Source organism: Chelonoidis abingdonii, chromosome 20 (genome assembly GCF_003597395.2).
Source record: "Chelonoidis abingdonii isolate Lonesome George chromosome 20, CheloAbing_2.0, whole genome shotgun sequence".
Taxonomy (NCBI): Eukaryota; Metazoa; Chordata; order Testudines; family Testudinidae; genus Chelonoidis; species Chelonoidis abingdonii.
In genome coordinates this window covers 19,103,933-19,119,455 of record NC_133788.1, presented here as the reverse complement: position 1 = coordinate 19,119,455, position 15,523 = coordinate 19,103,933, and the positions used below count along the sequence as shown (strand labels likewise).

Genomic DNA, 15,523 nt, shown 5'->3' with positions numbered 1-15,523 from the left:
TGTCAAGCTGTATTTGGAGAGAAATTGAATTTAAATTAAAAATCCAAAAGCAGCATTGTAACCTCATTAGTTAAAACTGCTGTAAGTGCGCTGGATACATAATAAGAAAAAATTTGTCAACACATTTTGCATTTAAACTAACTGATTTATTAAACAAAGGATGTGCTATTTGTAGTTAGTAAACTAAACTGATTCGTTTGTGGTCATCATGTCCTTCAAGATTTTAGAATTAGTAGATCTCTTCCATTCACACACAGTTCTGATTCATAGATTGGAAGAGGAAACAAGCTTTCATGTTCTCTTTTCCTACCTCAAACTCCACCCGACTCCTAGTCAGTTTCTTTACTGTTCAATGAAGTAGTCATTGAACTGAACTAGTTGAATAAAGTGAAATGACAAAAATATTCCCTCTGCACCTGCAGGAGAAGCTGCTGCTGTCAAAGCCTGGGTTAGCACTTCAACATGCTTCAGGTGCTTCGTCAGTAACACTCAGTTCAGTGGCTTTGACTTTGGCTACAAACATGTACTGCTTACTATTCTTATTTAATTTAAATTGTTTTAATAGATTATGGTAAGTTGAGGTCTTAACATAGGTTGTCATAAATTTAAATTTTATATAGGCTTATTTTTTTAAAGGAAGGAATGTATTTAAATTAAATTATCAAAAAATCCATTTTCAATTTCTTTACAAAAATCATTGATTTTTATCCACCCTGACAGAAGTACAAATATTAAATAATAATATTGAAGCTATTCTTGTGGACCTGGGAGCTAGCAATAAAATATTGTTGACTCATATATAGGGCTAGATCATGCATGCCTTACACAAGTTTATTAACGCAAAGAGAACTTGATTTATTATCAATACTGGCTTCACTCTTGATAGTGATGAAAATGAGTGTTTCTATTCACTCCTGTTTTCCAAAAGCAAAATATTGATTCTGCCATATTCCTGTTTTCCTTTTAATATATTGGAAAATGTATCTTTCTTTATCTAGGAACTGATGAGTCCCCAGAACCACTGCCAATTCCAACATTTTTGCTGGGATACGATTATGATTTTCTGGTGCTGTCTCCATTTGCCTTGCCATACTGGGAGAGGCTGATGTTGGAACCTTATGGATCTCAAAGAGACATTGCTTATGTTGTGGTGTGTCCTGAGAATGAGGCCCTACTGAATGGAGCAAAAAGCTTCTTTAGAGATCTGACTGCAGTATATGAGGTACAATATGTGTGAGGGACAGCAATATAATGGGATAGTATAAAGAATATTATTAGTATATAGTCCAGGGATCGGCAGCCTTTCAGAAGTGGTGTGCTGGGTCTTCATTTATTCACTCTAATTTAAGGTTTCACGTGTCAGTATAACATTTTAATGTTTTTAGAAGGTCTTTTTCTATAAGTCCTGTAATATATAACTAAACTATTATTGTATGTAAAGTAAGTAAGGTTTTTAAAATGTTTCATAAGCTTCCTTTAAAATTTAAATTTAAAATGCAGAGCCCCCCCAGACCAGTGGCCAGGACCTGGGCAATGTTAGTGCCACTGAAAATCAGCTTGTGTGCCGCAGGTTGCCTACCTCTGATATAGTCAGTCATCTGTCAAGCTTGGATCCCAAATTATGTTGAAACTCCTGCACAGAGTACCATCTCAATGAGTCCTCTAAAATGGATGTTAGAAATAGACATTTGGAAGCTAAAGGGACATCCTGGTGCTTATCAATATCTTATTTGGATGTAGCTTTTTTTTTTTTTTCCTTTCAAGCAGCTATTTTCTTATTTTATCAATGCCATCAAGTGGTAAAACTGTGTACTACCATTTTTAATAAGTGCAACCAAATATTAATTCATTGCAGTTAAACACTTGCGTTCCTTGAGCTATGGTTAAGAAGGTTAGGCTACCTTCCTACACTTAGGTAAACCTGTTGATAACCTTTTAAAACAGGCTATGCATATTGCAGAACCATTTAGCTTTCTAGAATTATAAAGCAGCATTTCAATTTATGTGACAACCAAATTGTAGTGTGTGTTTTTTGAACGTGCAAAAAAACCCAAACAGACATAAAGCTATCTCTTTGTGGTGAATTCCGTGCGTCATACCTTGCAACTTTGAAAGTCTGTGAACTCAATACTGTCTTATTTCTATCTTATCTTTTTTCTATCTTATCTTTTTTCAGGCTTGCAGACTCGGTCAGCATAGACCTATCTGTAAACTGCTCTCTGATGGGATCATGAGAGTTGGATCCACTGCTTCAAAGAAACTTTCTGAAAAGTCGGTCACAGACTGGTTTTCTCAGGCAGCTAATGCCAACAACGAAGCATTTTCCAAACTCAAGCTCTATGCTCAAGTTTGCAGATATGACCTGGGTACTGAATATTTTTAGTTCTCCTTGTTTCATCTGATTCTGTTATTTATAGGAATATTATAGAGGTGAAAGGCAAGAAAGCATATGTGTAGCACACTGGCCAACAAAAATCCTGGACAAAAATACATATAGACACACTCTTAGCCACTGGTAAAATCTTCAGGGCAAGTCTGTCACACTACTTCACGATAAATCTTGCTGACCATTTGTATGGTAATGCATTTAGACTTGCTGCCCAGCTATTGGATCAATTCTAATGTTGCTGCAACCAGAGTTCTGTATTAGTCCCCGAAGTCTGTTAGTGAATTTTCTATGAAAAAGGGACGAGTGGAGTGAACCTGTTCTAGAAATTGAATCTGAAAACTAAGTATTGGTGTTCTCATTTGTTCTGAGTAAGATACAAAGGAAAATCAATGTTAAAATTATTATTAGATTTTCTTATTGGTCTTTTATATCAAGTTGAAAGAATTAAATTCCAACTTTTTAATTAACTACTACTTCTTCTGTTTTAGGTCCTTATCTTGCTTCTCAGCCATTGGACAATTCTTTACTTTCTCAGCCAAATCTAGTTCCCCTCACAAGTCAGTCAGCATCCACTCAGCCACTGGTTGCAGGTAACACTGGAAATTCCAACACTCCATCGTCCAGTACTGCAGCTGCTACCAGTAGTACCATGACGGTGACTTCAAACAGTGCCATGTCTTCTGCAGCTACTACAACTAATTCAACTTTGACCACTACTGCCCCCTCATCTTCTTCCATCAATGTAGGCAGTGGGATATCAACAAACAAACCTTCATTTCCACCTTTTAGTGGCATGAACAGTACTACTTCTGCCTCCCTGCCTACACAGGCTCCAACAGCCCCGAATGGACAGACAGGGGGACAGCAGCAACAACCCGCTCTTCAAGCAGCTGGGATATCTGGGGAAACTTCATCTGCCCCTCCACAGCCACACCCAGAAGTCTCTGAAAGGTAGGTAACCTGTTGTACTTAATGTGCAATACTCATCTAAAAAACAAAAACAGCTTACACAACTGAGCACAATGCTGTGTTTTTTTATTTTAATCTTTTTCACATCTTCACTTCAAAAATTGAAGATGACAGTTAGATGTAAGCTTCTGTTTTTCAGATGCCAGGTATCGTAGAAAGATTGGCCTGAACTATTCTATAAAGTTTGACCTGAACTACAACCCTAAGACTCTCTCAAGGTTTGGAACCCAGTTTTTCAGGTTGGGTCCCAACTCTAAAAATAACCTTTTTGTAAGAGGTTTGAAAAGCTGCTGGGGTGCAAAAAATAGCAACCCCTGTACGCTGCAACTATGTTCACAAAGTTTACTTCCAACCAAATTAATAAGCAGTTTTTTGTATCTTCAAGAAGGAAGAAAGTAGAGAATAAAACGTGCATTGTTGAATAAAGTCTGGTTTTCGTGTTAAAGCTGTACTGATAAGACTGCTTTTATTGGGAACTGGTTGATACCTTACTTCTTCTACCAGTTAAAGCAATGGGGCAAATTGCTGATGAACTCATGTGATGGAGAGGGGTGAACTGCAGAGCTAAATAACAAAATAAAAGTTAATGGTACTGACAAGCTGATGAGTTTGTGCACTAAACTGAAATCAGTAAAGATGTGATAGAATCATTCCTCACATCTTACTCAAGGCAAAGAAGCTCTTTTCACTTAGAGGGTGCCATCAAATTCCATTTTTAATGTAATACGTACTGTGTAATCAGATATACTTTATATAAAACAGAAGAATTTTATAGCAATTGGTTTCAAATTAACTTCCAGCACTATGGATCGTGATAAAGTTGGAGTCCCTACAGATGGAGATTCACATGCTGTCTCCTATCCACCTGCAATTGTAGTTTATATAATTGATCCTTTTACGTATGAAAAGAAAGATGAGCATAGCAACTCGTCCAGTGTGTGGACCCTTGGGCTTCTTCGTTGCTTTCTAGAGATGGTTCAGATTCTTCCTCCTAATATCAGGAGTACAGTTTCTGTGCAGGTAAGTAGTTAACATGTTTACTAAAAAATTTAAGGTAAAAATTACTGTTCATTTCAGCTGGGTTTGAAGAAGATAGTATTTTCCTCATGGTGAATTGAATCCAAAGAACTCAGTATCTATCATTGTTCTGCTGTTTAAATTGTGGGAAGAAGTGTCATCAATAAAATTTTCAAGAGCATTTTAGTATCTTACAGCAGCACTGATCAAAAGTTAATCCTGTAACAGTCTCATTTTAACTTTAGTCTGGCATTAGACAGTGGAGCTCGTGCTCCATTCTGCCAATGGAAATGGGGAGAAAGGTAGCTTTGGGATGTCCCTTCATTAGTAATTCTTACCTCCCAGACTGACTGTATTAAGAAGCTTTATCCAGCACTCCTGACTTCCAGACAACAGATGTTTGTAGTGATAAAAGACCTTAGGCAGCTGGGAGGCTTGTAGATGGAGAGAAGCTTTTATTGTGAAGGTGCTTACACTCTCTTGGTCTGAGTCATCCAGTTAGATGACTGCTTAAAAGGGCCTCACATCCTATAACAGAATGGAGGGAGGAAAGCCAGAAAGTTATATGGAACTGGAGAGGCCCGATTGTGGAGAATAATTTTAAAAACATTAGCCAAACAACTTCTTAAAAAAGCACTTAAAATTTGAAGAGGAGATGGTAATAATTTTTCAATGTAAATTACACACTGGTGGTAATGTTTTATTTTTCAATCTCTTTTTTTAGATTGTCCCTTGTCAGTACCTGTTACAACCTGTGAAAAATGAAGATAGGCAAATCTACACCCAACACTTAAAATCTCTGGCATTTTCAGCATTTACACAGTGTCGGAGACCACTTCCAACTTCAACCAATGTCAAAACATTGACTGGTTTTGGCCCAGGTTTAGCAATAGAAACTGCTCTTAAGAGCCCTGATGTGAGTATCTTGAGGTTACAAAAAGTGCTAAAGATTAACTTAATCTTTTGGTAAACATTTAGGGAATCATGGCAGAATTGCATGTACATTTCCATGACCTTATCTTTTTTTAGGTAAATGGTGTTTGTTTTTAATGATTAAAGAATCATAGTCTTAATGATTAGCTGTCGGTTGGTACTTAAATTTTCTGTTGCATTTCTTGCAGAGACCAGAGTGTATTCGACTCTATACACCCCCTTTTATATTGGCTCCTGTAAAGGACAAGCAAACAGAGTTAGGAGAAACTTTTGGAGAGGCTGGACAGAAATATAATGTGCTTTTTGTGGGTTATTGTTTATCTCATGATCAAAGATGGCTTCTTGCATCATGCACAGATCTCTATGGAGAACTGCTAGAAACTTGCATAATTAATATCGATGTACCAAACAGGTAAGAACCAAAGCTTTTCTGTTCACTCAGCACCTGTATCTTGAATATATCCAGACCTTTGCAACTCTCTCCTGGATCAAAGTTCTTCTAGTATAGTAGTTATGTATAGATACTTCTGATTGATTTTGTGGAGCCAGTATCTAGCAAAACTAACTCAAACAGCTGAATATAAGCAGTATTATCTGGGTACTGTTGTGGAACTAAATTTCTGGAAGAATTTAATGCAGTTTTTCTGTGGTTTTTTTATTTTTTCTTTTTTTACTGGCATATAAAGAGAAGGCTGATCATACAGGAAAGCTAGAACAAGCTTTCTCTCACTTTGATTTCAGTATTATAACACTAATCCAGTAAAGAAACTATATACTATACTGATATTTAATATTTACATAATTCAGTAGGTAAACGTTGCCTAATGTTTTAGGATATACAAAAAAATAAACTTGTGGCTGAACACCACCATTCCTGTGTCTGCTGATAATATTCAGGCTAACACCAAATAAGTAGTAGTCTTTTAGATGTGTAAACATTTTAACTCCAAGTGTGAGTAGAAATCTTTCATTTACTGTTTTTTTTCTCCTTTTCTCTCTCTCTCCCCTCCCCTTCAAACCCCCCACCCCTTTCACAATCCTAGAGCTCGTAGGAAAAAAGGTTCTGCCCGCAGACTTGGTCTCCAAAAACTCTGGGAATGGTGCTTGGGACTTGTGCAGATGAGTTCATTGCCCTGGAGAGTTGTAATAGGCCGTCTAGGAAGGATAGGTCATGGAGAATTAAAAGGTAATAGAGCTGTTGAGTGTAGAAACTTGGTTTAAAAGCTTTGACTTTTGTTTAACTCACAAAGATAAATAAAGTAGTCTGACTCTTTAACTTTTCCATCTTTTGAAACTAACATAAGTACATCTTTTGACAATTCCTTCATAAATTTGCAGCTGAATGGTTTTGAAGATTAGTATAAATGAAAAGTGATTATGTAAATAACTTATTTTGAATGTCTTATTTTTTCTACTCTATGAAACAAAGTTCAAAACAAACTATTTTCTGGGTAGATAAATTAATATGACTTAATATCCCTAGATTGGAGTTGTTTGCTGAGTCGCCGAAACCTCCAGTCCCTCAGCAAGAGACTGAAAGATATGTGTAGGATGTGTGGTATATCTGCTGCAGATTCTCCCAGCATTCTCAGTGCTTGCTTGGTGGCAATGGAACCACAAGGGTCTTTTGTTATTATGCCAGGTATTTGTAAAACTGCGCCTTTCTTTTGGTTATTGGGACTTTGTTTCTCTTAACAATATGAAGTTTAAGAAAAATATCTTTTTTCTTTTTCTTTCTTCTTTCCTTTCTTTAAAGATTCGGTGTCAACAGGTTCTGTATTTGGACGCAGCACTACTTTAAATATGCAGACATCTCAGCTGAATACCCCACAGGACACATCATGCACTCATATACTTGTGTTCCCTACGTCTGCCTCTGTGCAAGTAGCATCGTCGACCTATACCACTGAAAATTTGGACTTGGCCTTCAATACAAACAATGGTTAGTGTGTGTGTGTGTGTGTGTGTGTGTGTGTGTGTGTGTTAATTATGGGGAAAAAGTGTATGTTGGGGAGTAAGGTTACTAAACGCAAATCCATTGACTTCAAAACAAGATCTATTCGTATTGTCTGTTTATGGAGGTATAGAAATTGACTGTTCTTCATTTTTTCAAGATGGAGCAGATGGAATGGGCATCTTTGATTTGTTAGACACTGGAGATGACCTTGATCCTGATATTATTAATATCCTTCCTGCATCCCCTACTGGATCCCCTGTACATTCACCAGGATCCCATTACCCCCATGGAGGTGAAATGGGCAAGGTAACTATTACAAAGTAAATACCAGAATTTACCAGTTTAGGTTTCTCAGATTAGGATTTCATTTGTAAAATACCAGGTTCTTATGACCTCTTACCCTTCATCTATTCAATCCAATTAGATCCAAGAATTTGGAAAGTTGCAGATTTAATAGCATAACTAAATGTTCCATTTTTGTCACTAACTCTGCTTCTTCCTGATATTTGTCAACTTTTAGGGTCAAGGTACAGATAGATTGCTTTCAACAGAATCTCATGATGAAGTAACAAATATCCTGCAACAACCATTGGCCCTTGGTTACTTTGTATCAACTGCCAAAGCCGGTCCATTGCCTGAGTGGTTTTGGTCAGCATGTCCTCAAGCACAAAATCAGTGTCCCCTGTTTCTTAAGGTACTGTACTTCAGGAACTTGTACAGTGTTTTTCCTGAGCATTCAGTGGGCATTTAGAGATAAATGTGTAATGTGGGATCTGAATAGCAACATTTTGGACTTCTGAACTCTTTTTAAAGCAAATGAATACAGTAATTTTAACTGTGTTCCAAGAGACACGCACAATTTCTGGTTTCCTTTGAAACCAGTCCAATTTGGATATTTTTGTTCCCTTTCTACAAAAATGAGGCATTTTTAACCGGAGCAGGAAAAGTTCAGAAGTGGTGGTCTCTTCTGAACAGCTTCTTTACATATTTGTTTCACAAGAATAATGTTTCCCCCCCTCTTACAACTGAAGCTTTGCTTACTTTCTTAATAAGTGTGTGCTGCTATATCTTGCAAGGAGTTGTATTACACTAAGTGTTTGCTAGACTTCTCCAGATTACTGGCTCAAATTTGCCTCTGCCTCTTACTTAGAAACAATGCAAAAAACAAAGGTCTTGTGTAACTACCTGGTTAAACTTGGAAAATATAGTCTAGTACAGAGGCAGGTGTTATGCTTTATCCATATGTTCTGTTTTGGTCTTCCTCAAGGAAGAGTTTAAGTGGGGAATAGTCCTAGGTAGACATTGACTCATCTATCCAGAAGAGTTTCTCGCATCGTGTATGTTGTCACTTCCATTTTCTTGTCTGGCACAATCAAGTCAGTTCTGCTGTACCTTCAAACTTTGATATGCTGAAATCTAAGATTATACATATAATTTTGTTTGTTATGACAGATATGTCTAACCTGAAACAAAGATGAATAAAAGTAGCTCTCCCCCATGCCATGTGTTAAGCAGAAGTTCCATTATATTATATGGATACTGCTGCTGTTTTCTTTTTCACACATTGTGTGGTATACTAATAAAAAAAACAGTTGGATTAGGAAGGCTCCTAATAGGCTAGTTTCACTTTTGGTTTAAGACTCGAATATGCAAAACTTTGTACTTGTACCAAAATATGATCTAATGAGAACTCTGAAGGTTAGGATATTTTGTGGCTTTTTTATTTATTTTTTTTGCATCTCCTGATGTGTGTAGTTGTTTTCTGTTGTAAAATGCGCTACTTTCAGTTTGCTAGAATTTACAAAGATATTGGTACTTTACTGGCAGCAACAGTAATGCAAAGTCTTGGTAAGATGTCAATTAGAAATCGTGGGCCAAATACTTCCCTGGTGTAAATGGATAAACTTAGTGGAGTCTCATCCACTTCAGTCCCTTTTTTTGTTTTAAATGGTGATCTTGGCCATATCTCCCAACCCAATGAAATGAGTTAGGGGAAGAGATTCCTTACGTCCTATCTTAAGATACTTGTATAATTTTAGCAGAATGCATTAATCAAAAAATAAAACATATCAGAATATATGTAGGTTCTTCTGATTCCTGTTCTAGCTGAATGCACTGTTTCCCTTTGTGTCAGATACTAGGAATTTAATTACAAGGAAGGTGCGGTTATATTGTAAAGGAACAGGGATGTCTAAATTGGATGGCTGATAAGGTGCCTGTTCTCTTTTTAGGCCTCTTTGCACCTCCATGTGCCTTCAGTGCAATCAGACGAGCTACTCCACAGTAAACACTCCCACCCACTTGACTCTAATCAAACTTCTGATGTTCTCAGGTATTGATGCTTTATTACTTAAAATGAAACAGAATATTTTTAATAATATAACTGCATAACCACATTTTATTGCAGCATATCAACTTGGCTCTTTTTCTGTAAGGTTTATTCATTATTAATTGAATGCTGAGTATGCTTAGTACTTCATGGACAACACAAATCAGACGCAGTGCTCTGAGTGGCTAAAATATGCATTTAGTCATGAAGTAGTGCTATTTTTTTTTTTTTTAAATAGCATCACTTTTTAGCATATTGTAAATAGGCTCGTTAGAAGAAGTAAGATTTTAATGGAAGGGCTGAATGTTGGATGCAACAAAAGAGGAAGGGAGTTCCAGGTGTATGGGTCCTGGTGGGAGAAGATCTATTGATGAATGGAAGGGGATACAAGGAAGGAGTTAGGCAAGAGGATTGGAGGTGCTGCAGGAGTAGGAAGAGCTCAGGGCAGAGATGAGCAGGCATATAATCATATAGAAGGAAGACATCTACAGAAGATAAACTAGTTTTGTTGGATTTTTTTTTTTTTTTTTAAAACCTAATGACATGAACATCTGGGTAGCATGATTGTTTGCCACGCAAACAAAACATTTTGCCTAGCCTTGTTGATCTGCTTCAAGAACGATGACTCTGAATTTCATAAGCCTGGCTAGTTTAACTGTTTAGCTGTTGGAGAAGTTGGTTAGTTGTGAGATTGTGTCGAACACTGTCTGAAAATTATGGTAATGGAAAATGTATAGCTTGATGGAAGTCGTTTTGCTTTACAGGTTTGTTTTGGAACAGTACAATGCACTCTCCTGGCTAACCTGTGATCCCGCAACCCAGGACAGACGGTCATGTCTCCCAGTTCATTTTGTGGTGCTGAATCAGTTGTATAACTTTATCATGAATATGCTGTGATCTTCATCTGAACTTTGCAAGAAGAGAACAAGGAAAAGGGATATTTCACTGCAGGACTAAGTTAATTCTTCTCAGTTCAGGTTATTTGTGATGGGGTATAATTCTTGTTACTTCCAACAAATATTGTTTTGACTTCTGAGGGGCACATAATCCTGCTGTCTTTGTTTCATTGGCTCTACAGGACTCTTTTTAGAATGATGATTGATCAGTCAAAATGTATTATAACATTTTAGTGGCAAAACTGACCCTTTTTTCCCAGTCACAGTATTTGTGAAAAGTAATGAGCCATAGTACTCAGTCATGTTTAATGAATACTAAAAGCATGGAGATGAGAAGAGACGTGAGGAACAATAGGTTTCAACCTATGGCTTCAGAACAGCAAGATGTTCTTGTATCGGATTATAGTACCTAGTATTCAGAAAATGCCTGCATCTCTTATTTATTGTAAGTTTTTAAATGTATAAATTGTCTTATATTTCTTAACCTCTTTTATAAAAATTTTCCTAGAAGGTTTATACTGCCTTCTTGCTTTAAAGCAATTGGTCTAAAATATATGTAATCGTCTTAATTAAAAGTTGCAGTAGGTTGCTTTTAGAGTATTATTTTTTTGTAAGGGGGTGGGTGGGGACAGTAAATTTGTATTGTCTTGATGTACAGTTTAATGGGGATAGAGGGGTTAATGTCCATACCATTGTGTGTGGGGGATTTACAGCTAAGCTGTAGTTGCAGAGTACATGTACAGTAATGAAGTTCACTGTGTTTATATAAATTGAAAAGGTACCGGGTCTTACAGCATTTTATATCACACCTTTACAGAGTAACATAATGGCAATATATAAGTGATATTGTAGGTGGTTTAACTTGTAGTGAGAATAAAATGAATAAACTCATCAATTTAATTTTGTGTTATGGCTCAGGGCTGTGGCCAATTTTTCAGACCTTTTCCATTTACTGTGGAAAGATGTATTACTACAAGAATCTTTGCTACCCAATGTAGGTAACCAGGAATTTTTGGCATAGTGGGAATTGCATCACGTTCTGTAAGACTTGTGTTCATCGCAAATCAGATGGAACATGTAGGTATAGAAAAACATTATAATGAAATTGCCACAAAGAATCCTCCTGTAGGCTGAAGTTTCGCCCAGCTCTAGCCATTTTACAAATGCAAAAACAGTCAATCTTGACTTTGATTGGTGTGTGTTTGACTAAAATGTGGTGTATATAGATTTTTCAGTGAATTCTGGTATTCAGATTTTATTCCACTGGTGAAAGAAACATTTTCCTTTTCCTTTTTAATCTATTTTTGGCACTGTGGTGAGGGTCCCAGGCACCAGTGTATTGACTTTCCCCTCCAGATTCTAGCCAGGGCATGTGCCAATGAGGCTCAGGCCTCCCTAAGGAAGGGACTCAGGAGTCATGGGACTTTTGTATGTCTCTTCCTCTACAATCACCATTTCCCCCTCACCTAACACTTCCTTCTTTGACTTGCACATGCCAAATCCATAGTGCTCTAAAATGGCCCCTACGGGTGCTCGTGAGCAATTCCTTCCTTTGTTCCTCACCCCCTGACTGCCAGACAGAAAACTTAACTCTTGTGGTGCCCTTGTCAGTCTGATGTGAGAACCCACATTAGTCTAGCACCTGGATCTCACTGGACAACTTAAACTATCCATCCTGCCCATAAAGTCTTTAAGGAGCCAGTTTCAAAATCCCTTTGTGCACCCACTGTTACTCCTCTACAAGGATAAAAAATCACTTGTATTTACAAAACTAAATTTAGTATCTTACTGAAAATCATGTTTTGTAACTACAAAATATTTTCCTGAAATATCACTTCATGTGAACAAACATAACCTCTTTGCTAATATTCTATATATACAATATTAGCAGTCTTACTTTGTATAAAGAAAATGTACAATTGGTGACAGATTTTTTTTTCAATCATTTCTTCAAAATAACAGTACTGCAATCAGATGTCAGCCTATTTTGATATTAAAGTTAAAAAAAAATTGGGTCTCTGCATTAATTTTTCTTGATTATGCTAAAACAACCACATATTGACTAGCATATTTTGTTCAATAGCAGCTTTTTCTTTTCAATGTGGCTGAGATTTTTGAGGGAAAAGATGCTCTTAAGCCTGGAGTTTTCAAAGCTTACATCCAATATTTTTAGCTCAGTGTTGCCAGATGGCTGATTTCAAAACCTGTCTTAATGTTAACACACCTCTTTAGCTTGGAACTTGTTGGAAGTGGTCTGTTTTAAAATCTGACAGTGACTTGTATTCATAAGTGAGCCAGCTGCCTGAATGCTGAGGTCCAGTTCATACTATATAGCTAAATGAATGTACTCTGAAATTCCTCAACTGTATAGAAAAACAGCCAGTAAAAGTTTTTCAAATGCAGTCAGAAATATAAACTGATAACTTAACCATTAGAAAATATCAGAAGCCCCCTTTTTGAAATGTTTTTAGAAACCATTTGTACTAGGAGACTGTATCTTCCTAGTGGCATTCATTGCCAGCAATGTACATATCAAAATTGCTGGCGCCAAGGAGCTATCTATCACATTTGGCTTACTTTTAAATAAGTTCCTTTCACCTTTATGAATCAAATTCCTTTGGAATGATTAACCCTTCCTCTCTCTTAAAGTGGACATGACTAATTACTGACAACAATTATATTGTCACAGCCTGTTAACAGCAGAGTTGATCAGAAGGTGCAAGCTTTATAGCAGAGGTTATACAGATCATTGACAGTTTGGGCAGCAGCTTCTCAAAATGCTTGTTCCTAGTGTTGGTCTGTGCAGCTCTCTGTTTAGTAGTATTTTGTGGAAGTTCATTATTATTAAGTATTTGGGATTTCAAATGATAGCCACATACGGTATCCTTCCAGCCAGTCAAAAAATCTAGCCATACTCTCTTAATGCAAGCCATTCACTCATCTGGACTTAACACTGTATGAATTAGATTCTTGTACACGTTATTGTTTGGCCAGTGGGCCACCAAGTGTATTTACATACAATCCTTACATTTTTAAGTAGTTGTAATTTTTAAAACTTTCTAACATTTTCTGAAATGGCTAAAATTAAAGTTATCACTAAAATCCTCAGCTATATTCTTGCTCAGCTGTCAGTATGGCACAGATTACTCTTACTATATTCTTTTCATCTCCATATTTACCTTCTATGTTGACTTTTAACTTCATGTGTTTCTGCAAAGATTTGCAGATGTCTTTAATCAAGCACTATTTGTTAATACTGTACTGTCAAAATATTATGTTGCATTATTTTAAAAACATTCAAATTTAATAGATGAAAAGGTTTTTTAAATGCTATTGCACCATATAATTTGCTGCGCAACAGTCTATGGTATAGCATATCAGTCTGTTAATAATATCCATGTAATGTTACATGAACCAATGTTTTGGTCTGGGTTTCCTCTGAGAACTCAGTTTCTCAGTTTTCATGAAATTGTGTGACTAACTATTTTGACACACAATCTAAGGTGGGAAAATTAATTTTCTCCATCTTAATTGAAGGATTCAGAACTATGTCTTATATTTAGAAAATCTTATTTGTGGGTTACTCTTTATTATCAATGGAGTGAAACTTCATTTACAGTAAAACTGGATTTGGGACCTACAATAATCCTCAGGGTCACTTTTTCAGGAAGTTTTAATGTAGCTTTAGGTTATCCAAATAAACTGGATTTGAGGACCTTGAAAAGCTATTGGGTTTAAATTGCAAATTGTGGCATCATTACTGGACATGTCAGTTTCATAAATCTCAAAACAGCTGGGTCACTTTAAGGGGAGTTTTTAAGGTCTCACTCAGCAGTGACATTTAATGGTCCAAGTCTTCTTATTTAATATGACATAAAATCAAATAAGGAACAAACACTATTGCTGCCGAATGCCATAAACACTGAGTTGTACAAATTGTGATTGAGGAAATGAAAAAGTTTATACTTTTAAAAAAAAAAATCAAATGGAATAAATTATTCATGAAGCCTTGATTGTGGTGTCTCTTTATTTCCAACATTGTCTTTTCTGTATGCAACAGTGAAGAGCTGTAGCTTATTATTTGCGTTGAAAATGACCAAAATAATGGCCCTTTTGAGATGTAGCATAGACACATTATATAGTAGAACCTCAGTCTTATGAAGATCAGCATTACAACCTGACAGGTCAACCACCCCCTCATGTGGGACCAGAACTGTGCAATGTGGCAGCAGCAGAGGCCAAAAAAACGAACAACTACAGGGCCGTAGTGCGTTTAAATGTAAACTACTAGAAAAATAAAGGGAAAAAATTTACAAATTTGTCTAAGTAAGGAAACTGCTTGTTTCATTTAAATTTAAGTTGGTTAAAAATACCCTTTTTCTTCTGCCTAATGAAGTTTCAAAACTGTATTAAGTCAGTGTTCAGGTGTAAAAGTTTGAAAGACCAACCCTAACATCGGTGGCCGAGCTGCTTCTGCCCTACTGCCACCACACTTCACTTACAAAACATTTTTTCTTTAGCGTTTTTGGGGGAAAAGTGTAATATCGAGGTTAAAAAGGGTGTAGACGACAGAGCTGCTGGTCACTTTATTCCTGCCCCCATGGTTCCTTGGGTGCCGAAGGAGTGAAGTACTTAGCTACGTTTTTAACACTTAGCGCGGGGTTGGGGGGCTTGTGAAACCGGAGTCTTGCTGTCACTTCCCCACGCGACGTGGGCCCTGACGCTACTTTATTCTTTTTCTACGTCACGCGTCAGACGTTACCAGGCGAGCTCTGAGCCGGGCTTCACGCGATAGGGAAGACGCGTTTTCTGACAGACCCCGGACATCCGCCAGTTGGGCTCGTGCCCTTTCTAAGAACCTCCGCCAACGGCCTCTGCCGACGTCACCTCCGCCCCCACCGGAGCGAAAGCAGCGGGTGCCGCTTGACGTCACTTCCTGAGCGCCTGCCAGTTATCCCGCCGATTCGCGACTTCTCAGCCCCGCCGCTGGTTTCAATATTTTCCCGCCCACGGCTCCTCCTCCTCCTACGTCC

General features: G+C 37.2%; 1 protein-coding gene across 1 annotated transcript in view; it reads left to right on the top strand.

Moving 5' to 3' along the window:
* Window positions 1-14,503, top strand: part of MED13 (mediator complex subunit 13) — an 86,927-nt gene extending 72,424 nt beyond the window's left edge. Inside the window, 13 exon segments of the mRNA XM_075074046.1 lie at window positions 999-1,222; window positions 2,177-2,366; window positions 2,878-3,340; window positions 4,159-4,378; window positions 5,100-5,291; window positions 5,497-5,720; window positions 6,352-6,494; window positions 6,792-6,950; window positions 7,065-7,250; window positions 7,423-7,571; window positions 7,786-7,959; window positions 9,497-9,597; window positions 10,359-14,503. Coding sequence (XP_074930147.1) covers window positions 999-1,222; window positions 2,177-2,366; window positions 2,878-3,340; window positions 4,159-4,378; window positions 5,100-5,291; window positions 5,497-5,720; window positions 6,352-6,494; window positions 6,792-6,950; window positions 7,065-7,250; window positions 7,423-7,571; window positions 7,786-7,959; window positions 9,497-9,597; window positions 10,359-10,491 — 2,558 coding nt within the window. The 3' untranslated portion in view covers window positions 10,492-14,503.
* Window positions 14,504-15,523: the final 1,020 nt, after the last annotated feature.